The 22,126-nt window shown below is 48.1% G+C and overlaps 1 protein-coding gene across 1 annotated transcript in view; it reads left to right on the forward strand.

Moving 5' to 3' along the window:
* Nucleotides 1-3,603: 3,603 nt before the first annotated feature.
* The window catches only part of adamts13 (ADAM metallopeptidase with thrombospondin type 1 motif, 13), a 71,043-nt gene continuing 52,520 nt past the window's right edge, over nt 3,604-22,126 (forward strand). Inside the window, exons 1-10 of the mRNA XM_078425862.1 lie at nt 3,604-3,786; nt 4,052-4,118; nt 6,273-6,547; nt 11,191-11,332; nt 12,932-13,071; nt 14,890-14,973; nt 16,115-16,239; nt 18,173-18,319; nt 19,103-19,237; nt 20,655-20,805. Of these exons, the coding sequence (XP_078281988.1) occupies nt 3,709-3,786; nt 4,052-4,118; nt 6,273-6,547; nt 11,191-11,332; nt 12,932-13,071; nt 14,890-14,973; nt 16,115-16,239; nt 18,173-18,319; nt 19,103-19,237; nt 20,655-20,805 (1,344 nt within the window). The 5' untranslated portion in view covers nt 3,604-3,708. The remainder of the gene's footprint in view (nt 3,787-4,051; nt 4,119-6,272; nt 6,548-11,190; nt 11,333-12,931; nt 13,072-14,889; nt 14,974-16,114; nt 16,240-18,172; nt 18,320-19,102; nt 19,238-20,654; nt 20,806-22,126) is intronic.

The raw sequence follows: 22,126 nt of genomic DNA on the forward strand, positions 1-22,126 counted from the left end.
AGAAACCGTCCCCCCTCAGAAACCGCCCCCCCCCAGAAACCGCCCCCCCCCCCCAGAAACCGTCCCCCCCCCCCAAGAAACCGCCCCCCCCCCCAGAAACCGTCCCCACCCCAGAAACCGTCCCCCCCCCAGAAACCGCTCCCCACCCCAAGAAACCGTCCCCACCCCAGAAACCGTCCCCACCCCCCAGAAACCGTCCCCACCCCAGAAACCGTCCCCACCCCAGAAACCGTCCCCCCCGCCCATCGCCAAAGCAAGACAACTGCGATGCATGTTCAGTTTGGGAGACTCTACTAAAATCTGGGACGGGCCTTCAAGAGAATGTCTGTTTCTTTCCACGAATTAAGAGTTTTATATCAACCAGCTTCAGCCACCAAATGACTTAGTTCAAAAGACACAATACCAGTTTATCCAATTTAGTGTGAATATACCCCACAGTGTCTGACTTGGCACATGTAACTGCATTAGAAGTACCATTTAAATACAGGTCAATGTTGTTTGGACATTTACAGGTTTTACAATATATATTAACGATTTAGACGAGAGAATTAAATGTACATCTCCAAGTTTGCGGATGACACAAAGCTGGGTGGCAGTGTGAGCTGCGAGGAGGATGCTATGAAGCTGCAGGGTGGCTTGGATAGGTTGGGTGAGTGGGCAGAAGCATGGCAGATGCAGTATAATGTGGATAAATGTGAGGTTATCCACTTTGGTGGCAAGAACAGGAAGACAGATTATTATCTGAATGGTGTCCGATTAGGAAGAAGGGGAGGTGCAACGAGACCTGGGTGTGCTTGTACATCAGTCACTGAAAGTAAGCATGCAGGTACAGCAGGCAGTGAAGAAAGCCAATGGCATGTTGGCCTTCATTGCGAGAGGATTTGAGTTTCGGAGCAAGGAGGTCCTACTGTAGTTGTACAGGGCCCTGGTGAGACCACACCTGGAGTATTGTGTGCAATTTTGGTCTCCTAATTTGAGGAATACTTGCTATTGAGAGAGTACAGCATAGGTTCACCAGGTTAATTCCTGGGATGGCGGGAAATATGAAAGAATGGGTCGATGGGACTGGTATTCACTGGAATTTAGAAGGATGAGAGGGGATCTAAAAGAAACATATAAAATTCTTAAAGGATTGGACAGGCTAGATGCAGGAAAAATGCTCCCGATGTTGAGGGAGTCCAGAACCAGGGTCACAGTTTAAGAATAAGGGGTAGGCCATTTAGAACTGAGATGAAGAAAAACTACTTCACCCAGAGAGTTTTGAAACTGTGGAATTCTCTGCCACAGAAGGCAGTGGAGGTCAATTCACTGGATGTTTTCAAGAGAGAGTTAGATTCAGCTCTTCGGGCTAAAGGAATCAAGGGATATAGGGAAAAAGCAGGAACGGGGAACTGATTTTAGATGATCATATTGAATGCTGGCTCGATGGGCCGAATGGGCCTACTCCTGCACCTATTTTTCTACGTTTCTATGTTTCAATGAATCTTGTGCATGGCTTAGGAGGAGACCTCAACATATATGACATTTGATCCCATCTAGGACCACCAGAGGGTGAAAATCTGCTTGGGGAGAAAATAATGCTTGTTTATTATTACCGACTATAGAATTCAGCTCAGTTGACCCATACCTCTGTTTACACTTTCCCATTCACTACATTTCACACTTCCCCCTCTCTGTGTAACGCCCAGCCACATCCCTTTGACTCTCGTCTGCACACTCTCCAAAGCCTCGACATCCTTTCCTGTGGTGAACAAAATCGCACAAATTACTCCAGGTGTGTAGAAAGGAACTGCAAACACTGGTTTACACCAAAGATAGACACAAAGTGCTGGAGCAATTCAATGGGTCTGGCCAAATATCTCTGGAGATAAAGGATGGGTGACATTTCGGGTCAGGCGGAGGGTATTTGGTCCATTGTGGCTCTGCCAGTCCTTTCCTATTATCTCAGCGGGACAGGCAGCATCTCTGGAGAGAACGAATGGGTGATGTTTCGGGTCGAGACCTTCTTCAGACTTCATCTCATATTTCGCTTGGGCAGCTTACAGGTCAGTGGTATGAATATTGATTTCTCTAACTTTTAAGTAACCCGGCATTCCCTCTCTCTCCATCCCGCCCCCACCCAAGTCTCACCAGCTTCTCGTTCTCACCCAGCGACCAGCTAACAATGGCCTGTTTCCTTGGTCATCGTTAATGTTTTGCATATCTTTCATTCATTGTTCTTTATCTCTCCACATCATCGTCTATATCTCTCGGTTTCCCTTTTCCCTAACCAGTCTGCAGAAGGGTCTCGACCCGAAACGTCACCCATTCCTTCTCTCCAGAGATGCTGCCTGCCCCGCTGAGTTACTTCAGCTTTTTGTGTCTATCTTTGGTTTAAATCAGCATCTGCAGTTCCTTCCTACACTATCCTGTTATCTATTGGTCTGAAGAAGGGTCCCGGTCTGAAACATCACCTATCCTTTTTCTCCAGAGATGCTGCCTGACCCGCTGAATTACTCCAGCACTTTGTGTCTTATCGTCAACATTACTCCAAACATGGCCTCACCGATGTTTTATACAGCTGCAAAGTGACTATTTGTTAGGTTCTGAGGCACACAGGAACTGGACTCAAACGCACAACTCACACACAAGAGTCAATTTGGAGAGAAAAAGGCGTTCTTTAATTTCCAAATTAAAGAACACTGCGATACAAACCAAAACCCTAAACTTACTTAGCTACAAAAACATTAGTTACAAAAATACTTACTAGGATACTCACTAACTATACTACGCTTTACAAGAACTTGGAAACAATGCGGGTAAGTCGAGAATCAATGACCGAGAGCACATGAATCACAAGACGAACTGGCACAGGACAAAGGGAGGCGTGGACTATATATACATGAGGTAAGGGCACACAGGTGGAAACAATCAAGGCGGGGCTGACAATTACAATGGCAGGAAGTCAAGGGACCTGAAATGAGATAAGAGGTAAGTTTCACCTTAAAACAGGAAGTGAGCACGAGACTTGACATGAGTGATTGTAACTTGACGAACCGCACTAAGGACAAGACGTGGACATGACGTGACATGGGAATCTAAACACAGAACATGACACAAAACTAACAGATATGACGGGACATTACACTATTATAATCAATGAAGGCAAGGATATTATGCGCCTTCTTTACCACCCTCTCCACTTGCTACTTTCAGGAAACAGTGGACTTGCAACTCAAGATCCCGATCCCTCTGTACATCAATTTTTCCTTGGCCTGTGCCCTTTCTGTGATGTGAAGGCCAGGAACTGTGCACTGAGATCCAAGTGTGATCCGATCAATATCATAATACAGCATAGGTGGAGGACATTTGGCCCATTGTGGCGCTGCCAGCCCATATCCTATCAGTTTCACTCCCTCCGTCCTTTCACCCTTCTCCCTTTGTGTGAATGCTTTACTATAACGTTCACCTCATTCCCGTTTTGTTGTGGTCATATTTGCGTTAGTGCGTGGTGGTGTAAGTCCTGGCCTGCTCACTGCGGACGGTCACTATTTGCAGAGGGAGAGAGAGTGTTGTGCAAGGGCCAGACTTGCCAGGGAGCAGTTGCATCGACCTTCAGCTGATTCGAGGATCTCCGAACGAAAGCCCAATCAACAAGCACAGCTCTCTGCTCCCCAGAAATGTTGCTCTCCTGCCTTGGAGCCTTTCCGACTGCCTGATAGCGATACAATGATCAGTCTCTCACAGCCCTTACCATCTGCGAACCTCTTTCTTCATCTCTCGTGTATTGGATTGTTTCTTAATCAGGTAAGCCCATTTCCCCATCAACAGGGTGCAAATTCCACAATGATTCTTTAAAACAAAAGTTGAAAACATAACACCATCAGCGGTGACTGAAGGAGTAGATCGGATGGATCAGGTTTTCTTTGAACATAAATATTTTTACTAATTTAGTTGAAGGAGGGGAAAGTTATAGTAAATTAAAACATTCACACAAGGGGAGAACGGTGTAGGAGGTTGTTTGTTTTATATAAAAGTCAGTAAAATGTTGTTTTACTTGTGTCTTCTTTAGGCATTTCTGGGATCTGTCAAAGGCACCAGTGATTTGCCTTATTTTGGCGACCCCTCGGAGATTGGAGGTATGAATATCATTGCTCACACTTTTCCCCCAAAGAGGACCCCTGGGTGTTTACAGAACTTAAAACAGTTAATATTACACTGAAACGGCATTGCCTCATTATTGTAAATAAGGACCTCAGCCAGTTTGTTAAAGAGACAGGATCACCAGTTTTTCACATCAAGGCAAATTCCTTGTATGTATACCTACTTGGCTCATACAATTTATTCAATTCAATTCAATTCAATTCAAATCACCAGGGGAAAATATATTATAAGGAAAACTAAAGCAAGCAAGCAAGGATGGAAAGGAAGAACATGGGATGTTCATCATGTATATACCTAAAAGAAAGAAAGACATGTCAAGTCAAGTCAAGTCAATTTTATTTGTATAGCACATTTAAAAAACCCACGTTGACCAAAGTGCTGTACATCAGTTCAGGTACTAAGAACGAACATACAATGGCACACAAACATAACAGCACATACATAAACAGTTCATAGCGCCCCCTCAGAGGGCCTCAAAACGCTAGGGAGTAGAAATAGGTTTTGACATGTATTCATACAGCACCTATCACGGGTGCTTTACTGCCAATGTACTTCATAAGTTCTGGAATTAGTCACCGTTGCAGGAAACCACAGCAGGCATTCTGCTCACAGCAGATACAAGCAGCAATGTGATAATGATCAAATATAATTTTTTTGTGAGGCTGATTGAGGTTTATATGTTGGTCAGGACCTGTCAGTATTACCACACTCTTCTTTGAAGTAGCCTCATGGGATCTTGAAAGATGTGGCCTTGGTTTAATGTCTCAAGTCAAGAGACAAGACTCAAGTGTGCTCAATGGTCACATGTGCTTGTGGTCTTGGGCAGAGCTGTTCCCAAACCAAGCTGCGATGCAAGCCACCAGCAGGCTGCGATGCAAGCCACCAGCAGGCTGCGATGCAAGCCACCAGCAGGCTGCGATGCAAGCCACCAGCAGGCTGCGATGCAAGCCACCAGCAGGCTGCGATGCAAGCCACCAGCAGGCTGCGATGCAAGCCACCAGCAGGCTGCGATGCAAGCCACCAGCAGGCTGCGATGCAAGCCACCAGCAGGCTGCGATGCAAGCCACCAGCAGGCTGCGATGCAAGCCACCAGCAGGCTGCGATGCAAGCCACCAGCAGGCTGCGATGCAAGCCACCAGCAGGCTGCGATGCAAGCCACCAGCAGGCTGCGATGCAAGCCACCAGCAGGCTGCGATGCAAGCCACCAGCAGGCTGCGATGCAAGCCACCAGCAGGCTGCGATGCAAGCCACCAGCAGGCTTTCTACGGTGCACCTGTAGAAGCCTGAAAGATGCCGAATTTCCTCAGTCTCCTCAGGAAGTAGAGCTGTTGATGTGCCTTCTTGGAGGTCACACCGATGCAGACGGTCCAAGCAGAGCTCTGGTCATATAAATGCCAAGGAAGTTGGAGCTCTCTCAACCCTTTCCACTTCAGCACCATTGATGCTGACTGGGGCATGTCACTCCACCGCGCTTCCTGAAGTGTCTGCCTCCTCGGGTAAATGTTCCCTCTCATACACATCAGCAACATCTAAAACAGATGCACTGGCTTCATCCCCCGTCGCTGCTTGTGGGACCGCACAACAATGTGCAACGGGAGTGCAGAGAAGACATTTGGCCCATTTCATAGAGTGGAGGTGAACGGGAGGCAATGTGGACTGCTGGGCTTGGGTGGAATGAATGTCAATCAAAGGGATCACCGCATGAATGAATGGAAATGCTCCGATCCGGTGGGATTCTGTGGAATGGAACAGGTCTGGAGAGGTAAATCAGTAACTACCGCAGTGTGTACTTTCCTGGGCTTTATTAGACCTTGGATTTTGGCAGTGAAGCGCTTTACTGTAGAATCAGAAAGAAAACACAAAGTGCTGGAGTAACTCGGCAGGTCAGGCAGCATCTCTGGAGGGAAACCCAACTTGAAACGTTGCTTATCCATTCCGTTCAGAGATGATGCCTGACCCGCTGAGTTACTCCAGCACTCTGTGTTTTTTCTGATACTACAGTAATGCCAAAATACAAGGTGTAATATACTGTACATGAAGCCCAGGAAAGTACACACTGGCAGTTACTGATAAACCAGCGCCTGCGGTTTCTGGTGTCTCCTTTATGATCTATCAGTCTTTATTTACAGAGGCATGGCCAGCAAGCGTCCAGTGCCAGTGCCAGGGCCTGACCCAGGGGCACTCCTGCTGGGAGGAGTTGTGCACACTCAGGACTCCAGGGGAGACCTTCCTCATCCGCTTCCCTGCTGACAACAGGCTCTCTTCCAACTTGCCTTCCATTCACCACGTCTTCAATTCGTCGGTCAGCACCATCAGGCGACTGCCGGGGAGTGTCGTGCAGAGCGGGGAGCTGGTGTGGCCGCCTGGGCTCCGTGCACTGGTCACCTACTGCCTTGGTCATCTGGTGAGCCGCAGTCATGGCTGGGCTGCTAACACTTTGTTCAATAGAGAGAGGCTGTTTCCTTTGGCTGGGGACTCTACAACCCCCCGGTCTCAGGATGAGGTACTGGCCAGAAGTGCTACACGTGTGGGTTTAAACTAAGTAGTGGGGGGGAGGGGTTGACAAATTGGGAATATGAGGATGGAGTTAAAGGGGAAACGAATACAGGAGAAATTGCAAAGGGCTCTCCAATAAATGGGAAGGAAAGTTCTAGATGGGATAAGAGAGTAAGGTCAGGGCCAATTGTGACCGGTGTGAGAGGGGAGGTGAATACCGAAGTTAAAGTGTTGTATTTAAATGCACGAAGTATAAAAAATAAAGTGGATGTGCTTGAGGCCCAGTTAGACATTGGCAAGTATGATGTGGGAATTACAGAGACATGGAATTTAGAAGATTGAGGGGGGATCTTATAGAAACTTACAAAATTCTTAAGGGGTTGGACAGGCTAGATGCAGATTGTTCCCGATGTTGGGGAAGTCCAGAACAAGGGGTCACAGTTTAAGGATAAGGGGGAAGTCTTTTAGGACTGAGATGAGAAAGTTTTTTTTCACACAGAGAGTGGTGAATCTGTGGAATTCTCTGCCACAGAAGGTAGTTGAGGCCAGTTCATTGGCTATAATTAAGAGGGAGTTAGAAGTGGCCATTGTGGGTAAAGGGATCAGGGGGTATGGAGAGAAGGCAGGTACGGGATACTGAGTTGGATGATCAGCCATGATCACATTGAATGGCGGTGCAGGCTTGAAGGGCCGAATGGCCTACTCCTGCACCTATTTTCTATGTTTCTATGTTTCTATGGCTACAAGAGGACCAGGGCTGGGAACTGAATATTCAGAGGTGCACAACGTATAGAAAAGACAGACAGGTGGGCAGAGGGGGTGGGGTCGCTCTGTTGGTAAGGAATGATATTCACTCCCTTGCAAGGGGTGACATAGAATCAGGAGATGTAGAATCAGTATGGATAGAGATGAGGAATTGTAAGGGTAAAAAGACCCTAATGGGAGTTATCTACAGGCCCCCAAACAATAGCCTCGACATAGGGTGCAAGTTGAATCAAGAGCTAAAATTGGCATGTCGCAACTGTAATGCTACGGTGGTAATGGGAGATTTCAACATGCAGGTAGACTGGGGAAATCAGGTTGGTAATGGACCCCAGGATAGAAAGTTTGTGGAGTGCCTCCGAGATGGGTTCTTAGAACAGCTTGCACTGGAGCCTACCAGGGAGAAGGCAATTCTGGATTTAGTGTTGTGTAATGAACCTGATCTGATAAGGGAACTCAAGGTAAAAGAGCCATTAGGAGGCAGTGATCACAATATGATACGTTTTACTCTACAAATTGAGAGGGAGAAGGGAAAATCGGAAGTGTCGGTATTAAAGTATAGCAAAGAGGATTACAGAGGCATGAGGCAGGAGCTGGCCTGATTTAACTGGAAGGAGGCCCTAGCAGGGAAGACGGTGGAACAGCAATGGCAGGTATTCCTGAGAATAATGCAGAAGTTGCAGGATCAATTTATCCCAAAGAGGAGGAAAGATTCTAAGGGGAGTAAGAGGCACCCGTGGCTGACAATGGAAGTCAAGGACAGCATAAATATAAAAGAGAAGAAATATATCATAGCAAAGTAGAGTGGGAAGCCAGAGGATTGGGACTCTTTTAAAGAGCAACAGAAGATAACTAAAAAGGCAATACGGGGAGAAAAGATGAGGTACGAGGGTAAGCTAGCCAATAATATAAAGGAGGATAGTAAAAGCTTTTTTAGGTATGTGAAGAGGAAAAAAATAGTCAAGGCAAATGTGGGTCCCTTGAAGACAGAAGCAGGGGAATTTATTATGGGGAACAAGGAAATGGCAGACGAGTTGAACCGGTACTTTGGATCTGTCTTCACTAAGGAAGATACAAACAATCTCCCAGATGTTCTAGTGGCCAGAGATCCTAGGGTGACAGAGGAACTGAAGGAAATTCACATTAGGCAGGAAATGGTGTTGGGTAGACTGATGGGACTGAAGGCTGATAAATCCCCAGGGCCTGATGGTCTGCATCCCAGGGAGGTGGCTCTAGAAATCGTGGACGCATTGGTGATCATTTTCCAATGTTCTATAGATTCAGAATCAGTTCCTGTGGATTGGAGGGTAGCTAATGTTGTCCCACTTTTTAAGAAAGGAGGGAGAGAAAAAATGGGAAATTATAGGCCAGTTAGTCTGACATCAGGGGTGGGGAGATGCTGGAGTCAATTATAAAAGACGAAATTGCGGAGCATTTGGATAGCAGTAACAGGATTGTTCCGAGTCAGTATGGATTTACGAAGGGGAAATCATGCTTGACTAATCTTCTGGAATTTTTTGAGGATGTAACTAGGAAAATTGACAGGTGAGAGCCGGTGGATGTAGTGTATAGGAGCAAAGAGGTTCTTCAGCAGTTGTACAGGGCCCTAGTGAGACCACGCCTGGAGTACTGTGTGCAGTTTTAGTCTCCAAATTTAAGGAAGGATATTCTTGCTATTGAGGGCTTACTAGATTAATTCCCGGAATGGCGGGACTGTCATATGTTGAAAGACTGGAGCGACTAGGCTTGTATACACTGGAATTTAGAAGGATGAGAGGGGATCTTATCGAAACATATAAGATTATTAAGGGGTTGGACACGTTAGAGGCAGGAAACATGTTCCCAATGTTGGGGGAGTCCAGAACCAGGGGCCACAGTTTAAGAATAAGGGGTAGACCATTTAGAACGGAGATGAGGAAAAACTATTTCAGTCAGAGAGTTGTGAATCTGTGGAATTCTCTGCCTCAGAAGGCAGTGGAGGCCAATTCTCTGAATGCATTCAAGAGAGAGCTAGATAGAGCTCTTAAGGATAGAGGAGTCAGGGGGTATGGGGAGAAGGCAGGAACGGAGTACTGATTGAGAATGATCAGCCATGATCACATTGAATGGTGGTGCTGGCTCGAAGGGCCGAATGGCCTCCTCCTGCACCTATTGTCCATTGTCTATTCCTTCAATTACCCAGTGGCGCAGCTGGTAGAGCCGCTGCCTCACAGCGTCAGTGACCCGGGTTCGATTCTGACCTTGGGTGCTGTCCATGTGGAGTTTGCATGTTTACCCTGCGACTGTGTGTGGGTTTCCTCCGGGTGCTTCAGTTTCCTCGCACATCGGAAAGAGGTGCAAGTCTGTAGGTTAATTGGCCCTGGCATGTCGGGAATGGGAGAACATAGAGTTTGTGTGAATGGGTGATCGGTGGTCGGCATGGACTCAGTGGGCCGAAGGGCCTGTTTCCCTGCTGTGCCTTTCAATCAATCAAAAGATTGTGAATCTTTCAAGTTCTCTACTCCAAGTAACAGAGCGTATTTAAGGGTGTATAGTATATTGACAGATTTATGGGCTTGAGGGAAATGTGGATTGGACACCAATGTGGATGATGGAAAGGGCCAGCAGTGATCGTATTGAATGTGGAGCAGCTAGAGGTCATAGCCTTAGAATTAAAGGACGTTCTTCAAGAAAGGAGATGAGAAGACATTTCTTTAGTCAGAGGGTGGTGAATCTGTGGAACTCTTTGCCATGGAAGGCTATGGAGGCCAAGTCAGTGGATTTTGTAAGGAGGAGATGGATAGATTTTTGATTAGCACAGGTGTCGGAGGTTATGGGGAGAAGGCAGGAGAATGGGGTTAGTAGGGAGAGATAGATCAGCCATGATTGAATGGCAGAGTAGACTTGATGGGCCAAATGGCCCAATTCTACTCCTATCACTTATGACCTCATGACCTTATAAGCTGAGGCCTGAGAGGGGTTGTGTAGGCCGGTGCTGCTCAAGTTTCTGGAGATGTTGAACAGAGAGCCCATCCGCCCTCTGGTGGACAGCAAGGATGTTTCAGAGACTAGAAGCAGGGCTGGGGGATTCTCACAGGTGCACAGGCCAATAGTTTCCCCCTCAACCAAGACCTAACTAAAACCTGACACTTGTGTACTTGGTGGTAAACATCTAACCCGCTGCCTGGATGAGGTGGTATTTACTACCTGGTTATGGAAATATTAGATACAGGGAGAGTTTGGACGAACTTGGTTGAGGGGAAACCTGACAGAAGTATATATGATGAATAGACACAAATAGAGTTGACAGAACCTTTTTTCCCCACGGTGGAAATGCCAAAGACTAGAGGGCATAGCTTTAACGCGAGAGGAGCAAAGTTTAAAAGAGATGTACAGGGCAAGTTTTTTTACACAGGGGGTGGTGAGTGCTTGGAACGAGCTGCCAGAGGAGTGGTGGAGGCAGATACGATCGTAGTGTTTAAGAGGCTTTTAGTCAGGCAAATGTGATTAGTTTATCTTTGCATCACATTCAGTAGAAACATTCTAGCTGAAGGGCCGAAGGGCCTGTTCCAGTGCTGTACTGAGCTCAGGATAGACACAAAGTGCTGGGGTAACTCAGCAGGTCATCCAGCATCTCTGGAGAAAAGGAATAGGTGACGTTTTGGGTCGAGAGCCCATCTTCAGACTGTGTTAAGTTCTATAAGAATGTTTTGGAAGTTCTTAAGTATTTGATCAGTGTAAATTAATTTCAAAACTAATTTCATTTCACTTCCTCCCCCCTCCCCAACTCCCCAACTCCCCGTCCTGCAGCATGCAATGATACTTACAAAGGATAAGAAGATTCACATTCACCCAAAGGAGCTGAAACGATCTACTGATGGAGAGGGCATTGCCCCACTCGTTGGGTTCCATTACCCACTCTCAGATGGTGCCCGGAGACCTGCTAATGACAGTAAGAGTTCCAGCACGTGATCTCTGCTCACCTACGTTCTGAGTCAGGCAGCTTTGGCTTTCAGAGGTGCTCCAGGTGCTCCAGAGTTTTGTGCAAAGAATCCAGACTCGTCCCAAACTGATGCGCTTCACAAAAGGATTAAAGCGCTGTAGTCATCCTTGAAAGCACCGTTGCTCAAAGGATTACTGCCCTCTCGTCGTTCAGTTGCTGCAGAGGTTGGTCGGTGTTTTACTGCTGACATAATGGAGGATCAAAAGGACACAAGACGCTGGAGTAACTCAGCGGACTTGGCAGCGTCTCTGGAGTGCATGGATCGGTGAAGTTTCAATAATAGAATCGGTAGAGGAGTTATTTTCTCTTTGGGAATCCAGAATTAACTAGGGGGGGCTTAACTTTAAAACCTGATCCAGGTATTTTTAGCAGGATAGTCAGAAGGTATGTGAGGCAGAACTCTGTAACACAGTCTCCCCAAAAAGACTCGGGGGAGGTGTAGGGGAGGACAGCGTTCAAGATTGAGATAGATGAATATTTGTTAGGCGAGGTTGCTGAGGGAATTGGAACAAAAGTCTCTAATTAGAATTGAACCACTGATCTGCCTGACCAGTGGGCGAAACACACTTCTCTCCTTTGCTTCTGCTGTTAATGGTAAATTTGCCATTTTCGTTTCCAATTACATGTCCAGTCTTGGATAAACCTGTGAAATATTTATTTTAAAATGTATTTAAAAATTATGTAAAAATTATTTTAAAGTTTTTTTTTTAATTAAAAAAATATTGAATAAACCCTCATTATAACGGTCTAGAGAGGGGAGGGAATGGTGTCCGTTGATACCCATTGTCCACTGCAACCGAGTCAGGGATTATAAGTGACAGACACGAAAACCTGGAGTTACTCAGCGGGACAGGCAGCATCTCTGGAGAGAAGGGATGTATAAGTAGTAGAAACTAAGAACTGCAGATGCTGGTTCACACACAAAAAAAGGACGCAAAGTGCTGGAGTAACTCAACAGGTCGTGCAGCATCTCTAGAGAAGATGGGTAGGTGACGTTTCGGGGTCGGGACCCTTCTTCAGACTGTAGGTCTGGGGCTGGGGGCTGAAATCCGGGTGAGTTGAGGTGAGGATCGGCGGAGTCATTAGTCGCAGGTAAGTGGCCTGGAAGTGGCCGAGGGAGATGTGTGGGAGACGGTGGTGTCGGCAGCCCAGCCTGGAAGCTGCCGGGGAGGTGGTGCGGGGCATGGGGTGGCATAGGCAGCCCAGCCTGGCCATGAAGACCTGTCGCTCCGCCCGCTATGACCGGCGCCCATTGCAGAGAGAGCCGTGATAACAAGTGTAGAAAAGAACTGCAGATGCTGGTTTAAATCGAAGGTAGACACAAAATGCTGGAGTAACTCAGCGGGTCAGGCAGCATCTCTGGAGAGAAGGAATGGGCGACGTTTCGGGTCGAGACCCTTCGGACTGAAGAAGGGTCTCGACCCGAAACGTCACCCATTCCTTCTCTCCCGAGATGCTGCCTGACCCGCTGAGTTACTCCAGCATTTTGTGTTGGCCATCCGTGATAACAAGGGTTTAATGTCGTTCCATTCTGTTTGATCATCCCAGGACACAGTGGGCACCCCGTCATCACACGCCGATCGGTGCAGGACACAAAACATCTGGAGCTCCTGGTTGTGGTGGGGCCAGATGTGTACAACGTTCACAAGCAAGACACAGAGCGCTACATCCTCACCAACCTGAACATCGTGAGTACACCTGGCCCTCCTTCAACATAACCCACTGCCCACGGCCTCTGCCCACGTATTGTGCTACCTGTATTGTATTGTAGCAGTTGGCGAGTCACATTAACCTCGGTCTTTTACCCACGGCTATTCCTCCAGCAGAAAAAAAGCTTTGTTATATATCCCTGATAACACGATACGATACGATACAATACGATACGATAGAACTTCATTTATCCCAGGAGGGAAATTGGTCTCCCAACAGTCGTAAAACTCAACAGGATACGTGAAACATGAAATTAAAGTGACGAGTGGAAAGTCCAGGATTTGGGATGTGCGAAGATTGGGGTGGGGTGGGGTGGGGGTGGGGGGAGGGGGGAGGGGAGGGGGGGAGGGGAGGGGGGGAGGAGAGAAGTCAGTCTACCCCACAACAGAAGGGGGAGGAGTTGTACAGTTTGATAGCCACAGGGAACAAGAGTCTCCTGTGGCGTTCTGTGCTGCATCTTGGTGGGACCAGTCTGTTGCTGAAGGTGAACACCTGAATGTTATCCCATTTTCTCACAGAGTTAAAGAGCATCGGAACATGCTCATGGCCCCACCGTATGATTGGTATTCATCCGGCCCATGTGGACTAATCCCACTTGCCTGCAGTAATTCCTTTTCATAAGTTGACAAGGAGCAGAAGTAGGCCATTCAGCCCACCAAGTCAGCACCGCCGTTCATACTTGGCTGATCTATCTTTCCCTCTCAAACCCATTCTCCTGCCTTCTCCCCATAGCCCTTGACACCCGTCCGAATCAAGAATATGTCAATCTCCCCTTAAAAATATCCATGACGGCCTCCACAGCCTTCTATGGCAATGGATTCCTCTGACTAAAGAAATTCCTTCTCAATTCCTTTCCAAGGTTGTGCCCTATTATTCTGAGGCTCTGCCCTCTGGTCCTGGACTCTCCCACTATCCTCTCCACATTCACTCTGTATCCTTTATGCCTCCCCCATCTCCTGTGTCGGCACATTGCAGACACCTACTGGTCTTAGTTATGCAAATCCTACCCCTCAGACTCTCTTTACACCTTCACCTCTCACGGTGGTGCAGCGGTAGAGTTGCTGCCTGACAGCGCTTGCAGCGCCGGAGACCCGGGTTCAATCCCGGCTAAGGGTGCTGTCTGCACGGAGTTTGTACGTTCTCCCCATGATCGTGTGGGTTTTCTCCAAGATCTTCGGCTTCCTCCCACACTCCAAAGAGGTACAGGTATGTAGGTAAATTGGCTTGGTGTATGTGTAAATTGTCCCTGGTGCGTGTAGGATAGTGTTAATGTGCGGGGATCGCTGGTCGGTGTGGACTCGGTGGGCTGAAGTGCCTGTTTCCGCGCTGTATCACTGAAGGGCGGCACGGTGGCGCAGCGGTAGAGTTGCTGCCTTACAGCGAATGCAGCGCCGGAGACTCAGGTTCGATCCTGACTACAGGCGCCGTCTGTACAGAGTTTGTACGTTCTCCCCGTGACCTGCGTGGGTTTTCTCCGAGATCTTCGGTTTCCTCCCACACTCCAAAAGACGTACACGTATGTAGGTTAATTGGCTGGGCAAATGTAAAAATTGTCCCTAGTGGGTGTAGGATAGTGGTAATGTGCGGGGATCGCTGGGCGGCGCGGACCCAGTGGGCTGAAGGGCCTGTTTCTGCGCTGTATCTCTAAATCTAAATTAAAAAATCTAAACTAAACTAAACTTAAACCTCTGCCCTCTAGTTCTAGGCAGGCCGATCATGGGAACAGACTCTAGCCATCTACCCTCTCTCTGCTATTGACTCTTGTCTGATACCTTGTGTCGCTTTGTTTCCCCCAGGCTGCCGAGCTGTTGAGAGATGCTTCCTTGGGGGCCCAACTGCGGGTCCATCTGACGAAGATAGTCATTCTGAGAGAACCTGAGGTATGAGTTTCCATCTGAGGAGCTCCCAGTCAACAACTACTATATTTATATAGTGTTTTTAGTTTAGTTTCGAGATACAGCGTGGAAACAGGCCCCTTGGCCCACCGAGTCTGCACCGACCAGCGATCCCCGCACATTAACACTATCTGACAATTTTTACATTTATACCAAGCCAATTAACCTACAAACCTGTACGTCTTTGGAGTGTGGGAGGAAACCAAAGTTCTCGGGGGAAAAAACCCGCGCAGGTCACGGGGACAATGTGCAAACTCCATACAGACAAGCACTCGTAGTCAGGGTGGAACCCGGGTCTCTGGCGCTGTAAGGCAGCTACTCTATCGCTGCGCCACCAAGCATTTAAGCTAATTAAAGGATGGGAGGATGAAATCTTAAAAGGATTCACAGGACTGCAATCAGACAAAATTTAACGTATCCGTGCATGAGATATTCAGACAAACGGGAACATATATTGACGTGCGTTAGGACCTTGGGCTGCAAGTTCAGAGCCAGTGGATAAGGTGGTGAAGAAGGCATGCACTTAGCTTGCTTGTGCTCAGAGGCAGGAGTTCTTCCCACAGCCTCAACAATTCCTCCTAGAAGGGACCACTCACCCACCACTCTTCATATTAAGTAAACAATTCACCGCTCACCTTAAACCTATATCCTCTCATTTCCATGTTCATAAGTTATACGAGCAGAATTAGGCCATTCGGCCCATCAAGTCTACTCCGCCATTCAACTAGATAGAGCTCTTAAGGATAGCGGAGTCAGGGGGTATGGGGAGAAGGCAGGAACAGGGTACTGATTGAGAATGATCAGCCATGATCACATTGAATGGCGGTGCTGGCTCGAAGGGCCGAATGGCCTCCTCCTGCACCTATTGTCTATTGTCTATTGTGGCTGATCTATCTTTCCCTCTCAACTCCATTCTCCTGCCTTCTCCCCATAACCCCTGACACCCCCCAGGTCAGGGGAATTTTAGACTCCCCTGCCCTTCTACTGCCCTAACTCGGAGTGGTCTTGGCCTACCAGCCCCCCCCCCCCCCCCCCCCCCCGGTACCATGCGCAGGATAGATAACGGGTGAAGGGGAGAGGGGCAAAGTCTGAGACATCTTTACGGTCCATGGTATTTTCTCCACAGCTGGAACTGCAGATCACGAAAAACCTCACCTCCTCTCTCATGAGCTTGTGCAAGTGGAGTCGAGCGATAAACCCGGAGAATGATTCTGACCCGCTCCATGCCGACCTGGTTCTCTACGTCACCAGGTATGTTACCAGTCAATCGGTGGGTGTTGCCAGCACTGCCCCACCGTTCTCTCTGGGGAGGTGGTTATTCCAGTCATTAGGTTATGTCTCTTTGTTAGTTCACGATGATTCATTTCTTACTGGGCAAATGGGAAGGCCATTAACTTGTCGAAATTGAATTTAAAAGAATTCTGTCAAAAAATTGAGTCAAAAACGTTACCTTGCACTAAACCTTATTCCCTTATCGTGTATCTGTACATTGTAAACGGCTTGACTGTAATCGCACCTTGTCTTCCCGCTGACTGGTTAGCACGCAGCAAAAGCTTTTCACTGTACCTCGGTACACGTGACAATAAACTAAACTGAAAAAATAATAACTGCACAGTAATGGCCTCAACTGGTGGTTGGCAAATGTTACAGCTCAGAGTGGATCAGCCTGCTCCCATCTGTAGAGGAACATGCCTATTCAAGCCGCTACCTGGTTAAGGCTTCGTCCCCTTTCTTCTATTTAAAGAGCAGCACGGTGGCGCAGCGGTAGAGTTGCTGCCTTACAGCGCCAAAGACCCGCGATCGATCCTGACTATGGATGCTGGCTGTACGGAGTTTGTACGTTGTTCCAGTGACCACGTGGGTTTTCTCCGGGTGCTCCGGCTTCATCCCACATCACGAAGAAGTGCTGGTTTGTAGGCTAATTGGCTTCGGTAAATTGTCGCTCATGTGTAGGATAGTGTTAGTGTGCGGGGATCGCTGGTCGGCGCGGACTCGGTGGGCCAAAGGACCTGTTTCCACGCTGTATCTCTAAACTAAACTAACTGAAAATCACCCACTCCTGCTATACACAAGGCACCATTTTCTGTGTTTAGATAATCTTGACAATTAGGCTGGAGCTCTGAATGTCATAATGGTAATAAAGCACTGCTTGAGCGTGTGGGTTGGTGTGGGATGGGTTTAGTTGAAGTCGAGCACAGCATGGAGTTATGGTTAAACTAGCTTGGCTGGTGTAAGAGTGGGATGGAGTAGATGTTTAGTTGGGTTTGTAGTTGGCGCTGGAGATGAGTTGATGTTGAGTTATGGTTCCAGTTGGAGTAGTGACTTCACTCGCATTAGGGCCGACGCTATGATTTGTTCAGGGTAGGTGTTAGATTGTAGTTGGAACTATGATTTATGTCTGGATTTGGGTTCCTCTCAGAGTGCAGATGGATTGAGTGAGGTTTGTAATTGGGCTTGGATAAATGGTCGGAGAAATGGGGTTCCACTGAGTTAGTTTTGTTTTGTTTTAGTTTAGTTTAGTTTATTACTGTCACGTGTACCGAGATACAGCGAAAGGCTTTTGATGCATGCAGTCCAGTCAAAGTCAAGGCAATTCATGATTACAATCAGGCCGTCCACAGTGCACAGGTAAAGGACAAAGGCTACACCATTCAGCGCAAGGTAAAGTCTGATCAAGTCCAATTAAAGATAGATCAAAGGTCTCCAATGAGGCAGTTCAGCAACCGCTCTCTGGCTGGTGTGAGGATGGTTCAGTGGCCTGATAACAGCAGGGAAGAAACTCTTTCACACCTCCGTACCTCTTGGCTGGTGGGAGAGGGGAGAAGAGGGAGAGACTGGGGCGAGACTGGAGTTTGATTATGCTGGTGGCCTTGCCGAGGCGGCGAGAAGTGCAGATGGAGTCAATGGAAGGGTGGTTGGGGGTTTGTGTGATGGTCTGGGTTGCGTCCACAATTCTCTGCAACTTCTTGCCCCTCTTGGACAGAGATGTTCCCAAACCATGCTGTGAAGCTTCCCGATAACATGCTACCTAGGGCGCATCTGTCGTATTTGGTGAGGGTTGCAGGGAACGTGATGAACTTCCTCAGCCTTCTCATGAAGTAGAGAAGTGTGACCGGGTTGTGCAGGTAGTTGGGTTTTGGGTTTCGGTGACCACCCCGGCTCTTGCATTTCCTTCCCTCCTGAGGTTCGATTTGGAATCCGACGATGGCAACAAGATGGTTCACGGCGTGACGCAGCGGGGCGGTGTGTGCAGCCGGGCGTGGAGCTGCGTGATCACCGAGGACACCGGCTTTAATCTCGGCATCACCATCGCCCACGAGATAGGCCACAGGTGGGTGAGAGGACAGCGCAGAACGTAGAGCAGTACAGCGCAAGAACAGCACCTTGGGCCCAATGCCTGGCTGTGCCGAGCATGAGATGAGATTAGATTATATCACAAAATGCCGGAGTAACTCAGCGGGTCTGGTAGCGTCTCCGGAGAGAAGGAATGGGTGACGTTTCGGCTCGAGACCCTTCTTCAGACTGATTAGATACTTTTATTGTCACGCGTAACAAGTCACAGTGAGATGCGATGTTTCACATTCCTGGGCAATATCAAGAGTAAAGGGCGCCTACAAAGTTACAAAGTTCCCCTTGTTTGGCCCCAATGTTACCCTCCCCCCCCCTCAATGCAGCCCCCCCACCCCCTCGTCCAGTCCCCTGTAGTACTCGCCGGACCCCCACGCCGAATCCCCCTTTGTCCTCAGCGGCCCCTCTATGCGGTACATGATGCTCTGACCATCACTGACCTACCTGCGCATAACCCATGTATCTCCATTCCCTGCATATCCATGGGCCCATCCAAAGGTCTTTTAAATGCCACTATCGTACCTGCTTCGACCACCACCCCTCAGCAGTGTGTTACAGGCACACACCACCCTCTGTGTAAAAAAAACCTGCCCTGCACATTTTTCTTTCTTTAATATAAGTTCATAAGTTGTAGGTTGCAGAATTAGGCCATTCGGCCCGTCAAGTCTACTCCGCCATTCAACCGTGGCCGATCTGTCTTTCCCTCTCAACCCCGTTCTCCCGCCTTCTCCCCGTAACCCCTGACACCCATCCTGATCTCTGGCAGTTTTGGCATCAACCACGATGGGGACAGAAACGACTGTGCGGGGAGCCTGCACATCATGGCCGCCGCGGGTGGCTACAACAGCGTAGACCTGACCTGGTCCAAGTGCAGCCGTGACCAACTTGCAAAGTTCTTCAGGTAAAAGCTTTCGTCGTGCAAGTTAGGAAAAGGGTACTTACAACGAGATCTGGGTGTCCTAGTGCATCAGTCACTGAAAGGAAGCATGCAGGTACAGCAGGCAGTGAAGAAAGCCAATGGAATGTTGGCCTTCACAACAAGAGGAGTTGAGTATCGGAGCAAAGAGGTCCTTCTGCAGTTGTACAGGCCCCTAGTGAGACCGCACCTGGAGTACTGTGTGCAGTTTTGGTCTCCAAATTTGAGGAAGGATATTCTTGCTATTGAGGGTGTGCAGCATAGGTTTACTAGGTTAATTCCCGGAATGGCGGGACTGTCAATGTTGGGGGAGTCCAGAACAAGGGGCCACAGTTTAAGAATAAGGGGTAGGCCATTTAGAACTGAGATGAGGAAAAACTTTTTCAGTCAGAGAGTTGTAAATCTGTGGAATTCTCTGCCTCAGAAGGCAGTGGAGGCCAATTCTCTGAATGCATTCAAGAGAGAGCTAGATAGAGCTCTTAAGGATAGCGGAGTCAGGGGGTATGGGGAGAAGGCAGGAACGGGGTACTGATTGAGAATGATCAGCCATGATCACATTGAATGGTGGTGCTGGCTCGAAGGGCCGAATGGCCTCCTCCTGCACCTATTGTCTATTGTCTATTCTGAACTTAAATTAGTTTAGTTTGGAGATACAGCGTGGAAACAAGTCCTTCGGTCCACCGAGCCCAAGCCGACCATCGATCACCCATTTACACAAGTTTAATGTTACCCTACTTTCTCATCCACTCTTCCCACTAGGAGCTATTTTACAGAAGCCAATTAACTTACAAACCCTCACATCTTTGAGATGAGGGCAGAAATCAGAGCACCTATAGGCCATGTGGTTACAGGGAGAACGTGTAAACTCCACACTTTGCACCCAAGGTCAGGATTGAACCCGGGTGCCAGGCGCAGTGAGCCAGCGCCCCTACCAGCTGTGCCACCGTGCCACCCATGAATTAGTGGCTGTATTCCCAATATCTAAACAATGACCTCATCAACGCAAAATGGCTATAAAGTGTTTTGGAATATCCCGTGGATATGATAGGCGTTATAGAAGAGGAATCTTTTTCACCCAGAGAGTTGTGAAGTTGGGAATCTGTGGAATTCTCTGCCAGAGAAGGCAGTGGAGGCCAATTCACTGGGGGGGTTTTTTCAAGAGAGAGTTAGATATAACTCTTAGGACTAATGGAATCAAGAGATATGGGGAGAAAGCAGGAACGAGGTACTGATTTTGGATGATCAGCCATGATCATATTGAATGGCGGTGCTGACTCGAAGGGCCGAATGGCCTACCCCTGCACCTATTTTCTATGTTTCTATGAATGTACCCTTCCAATTCTACTGATAGCTAAATGAACTCCTAGTTGAATGTAATTGTTGGTCTTGTTTATTCTGCCAGGGCGAGACGAGGGACATGTTTGAATGACTTCCCAGCCACAGATTCTGACCTGTCCAGCCAGAAGCCGGGCCTGTACTATGGCATGGACGACCAGTGCAAGATAGCCTTTGGAGGCAAGGCGGCCTCTTGCAGCTTCAGCCAACACGACATCGTAGGTGGCGCCTGAGATTGACTGGCCAGAGGTTAAACCTTGATTCACCTGCAGGAAGGAGATGAGGAGAAATTAATTCAGTCAGACGGTGGTGAATCTGTGGGATTCATTGCCACAGAAGGCAGTGGAGGCCAAGTCAATGGATACTTTTAAGGCGGGGATTGACATTTTCTTGATTAGTACGCGTGTCAGGGGTTATGGGGAGAGGGCAGGAGAATGGGGTTGAGAGGGAAAAATTAATCAGCCATGATTGAATGGCGGTGTAGACTTGATGGGCCGAATGGCCTACTTCTTCCCCTAGAACTTATGAAAAGCAGAGGGAGGCCAGCACACCTCTGGAAGAACAATCCAGATAATCCCACTTACCCAATACTTTCCCCCCTTGGTCATGTAGATCCTTCCCCTCTCATTGATGTCCAATTACCTTTTGATTATCAAAAGGACACAAAGTGCTGGAGTAACTCAGCGGGTCGGGCAGCATCTCTAGAGAACATGGACAGGTGACGTTTCGGGTCGAGACCCTTCTTCAGAAGTCACCTATCTCTGTTGAGTCTGAAGAAGGGTCTAGTCTCGAAACGTCACCTCTCTACAGTATGTTCTCCAGAGATTCTGCCTGACCAGCTGACCTGTTAATTGTCCGTCTGTAAAATTGCCATTAGTGTGTTGGGAGTGGATGAGAAAGTGCAATAATATAGAACTAGTGTGAATGGGTGATCGATGATCGGCGTGGACTCGGAGGGCCGAAGGGCCTGTTCCCATGCTGTATCTCTAAACCAAACTAATAATGGATGGACATTATGAGTTATTCTTGCCAGTGAAGCCCACATCTCATGGACAACTTGAAAGATCTGTACTGACCATCGCCCACTCTGCCCTTGATCACACCCCACACCCTCAAGCCCTGAACCTGGTTTGGTCTGGTTTGAGTTTGATATAGTGAACCCAGCTGGGAACTACGACGTAGAATGACCTGGGCGGCACGGTGGCGCAGCGGTAAAGTCGCAGACTCACAGCGTCAGAGGCCCGGGTTCGATCCTGACTACAGGTGCTGTCTGTAGGGCATTTGTACATTCTCCCTGTGACCATGTGGGTTTTCTCCGGGTGCTCTGGTTTCCTTCCAGACTCCAAAGATGTGCAGGTTTGTTGGTTAATTGGCTTCGATAAAATTATAAATTGTTCCGAGTGTGTCCCGGAGGGTGTTAGTGTGCGGGAATCAGTCGTCGGCACGGAATCGAAGGGCCTGTTTCCGTGCTCTATCTCTAAACTAAACTAAAACTAAATATAATGTGTAAGAAGGAACCGCAGATGGTGGTTTACACCG

Source organism: Rhinoraja longicauda, chromosome 31 (genome assembly GCF_053455715.1).
Source record: "Rhinoraja longicauda isolate Sanriku21f chromosome 31, sRhiLon1.1, whole genome shotgun sequence".
In the NCBI taxonomy this organism is placed as follows: Eukaryota; Metazoa; Chordata; class Chondrichthyes; order Rajiformes; family Arhynchobatidae; genus Rhinoraja; species Rhinoraja longicauda.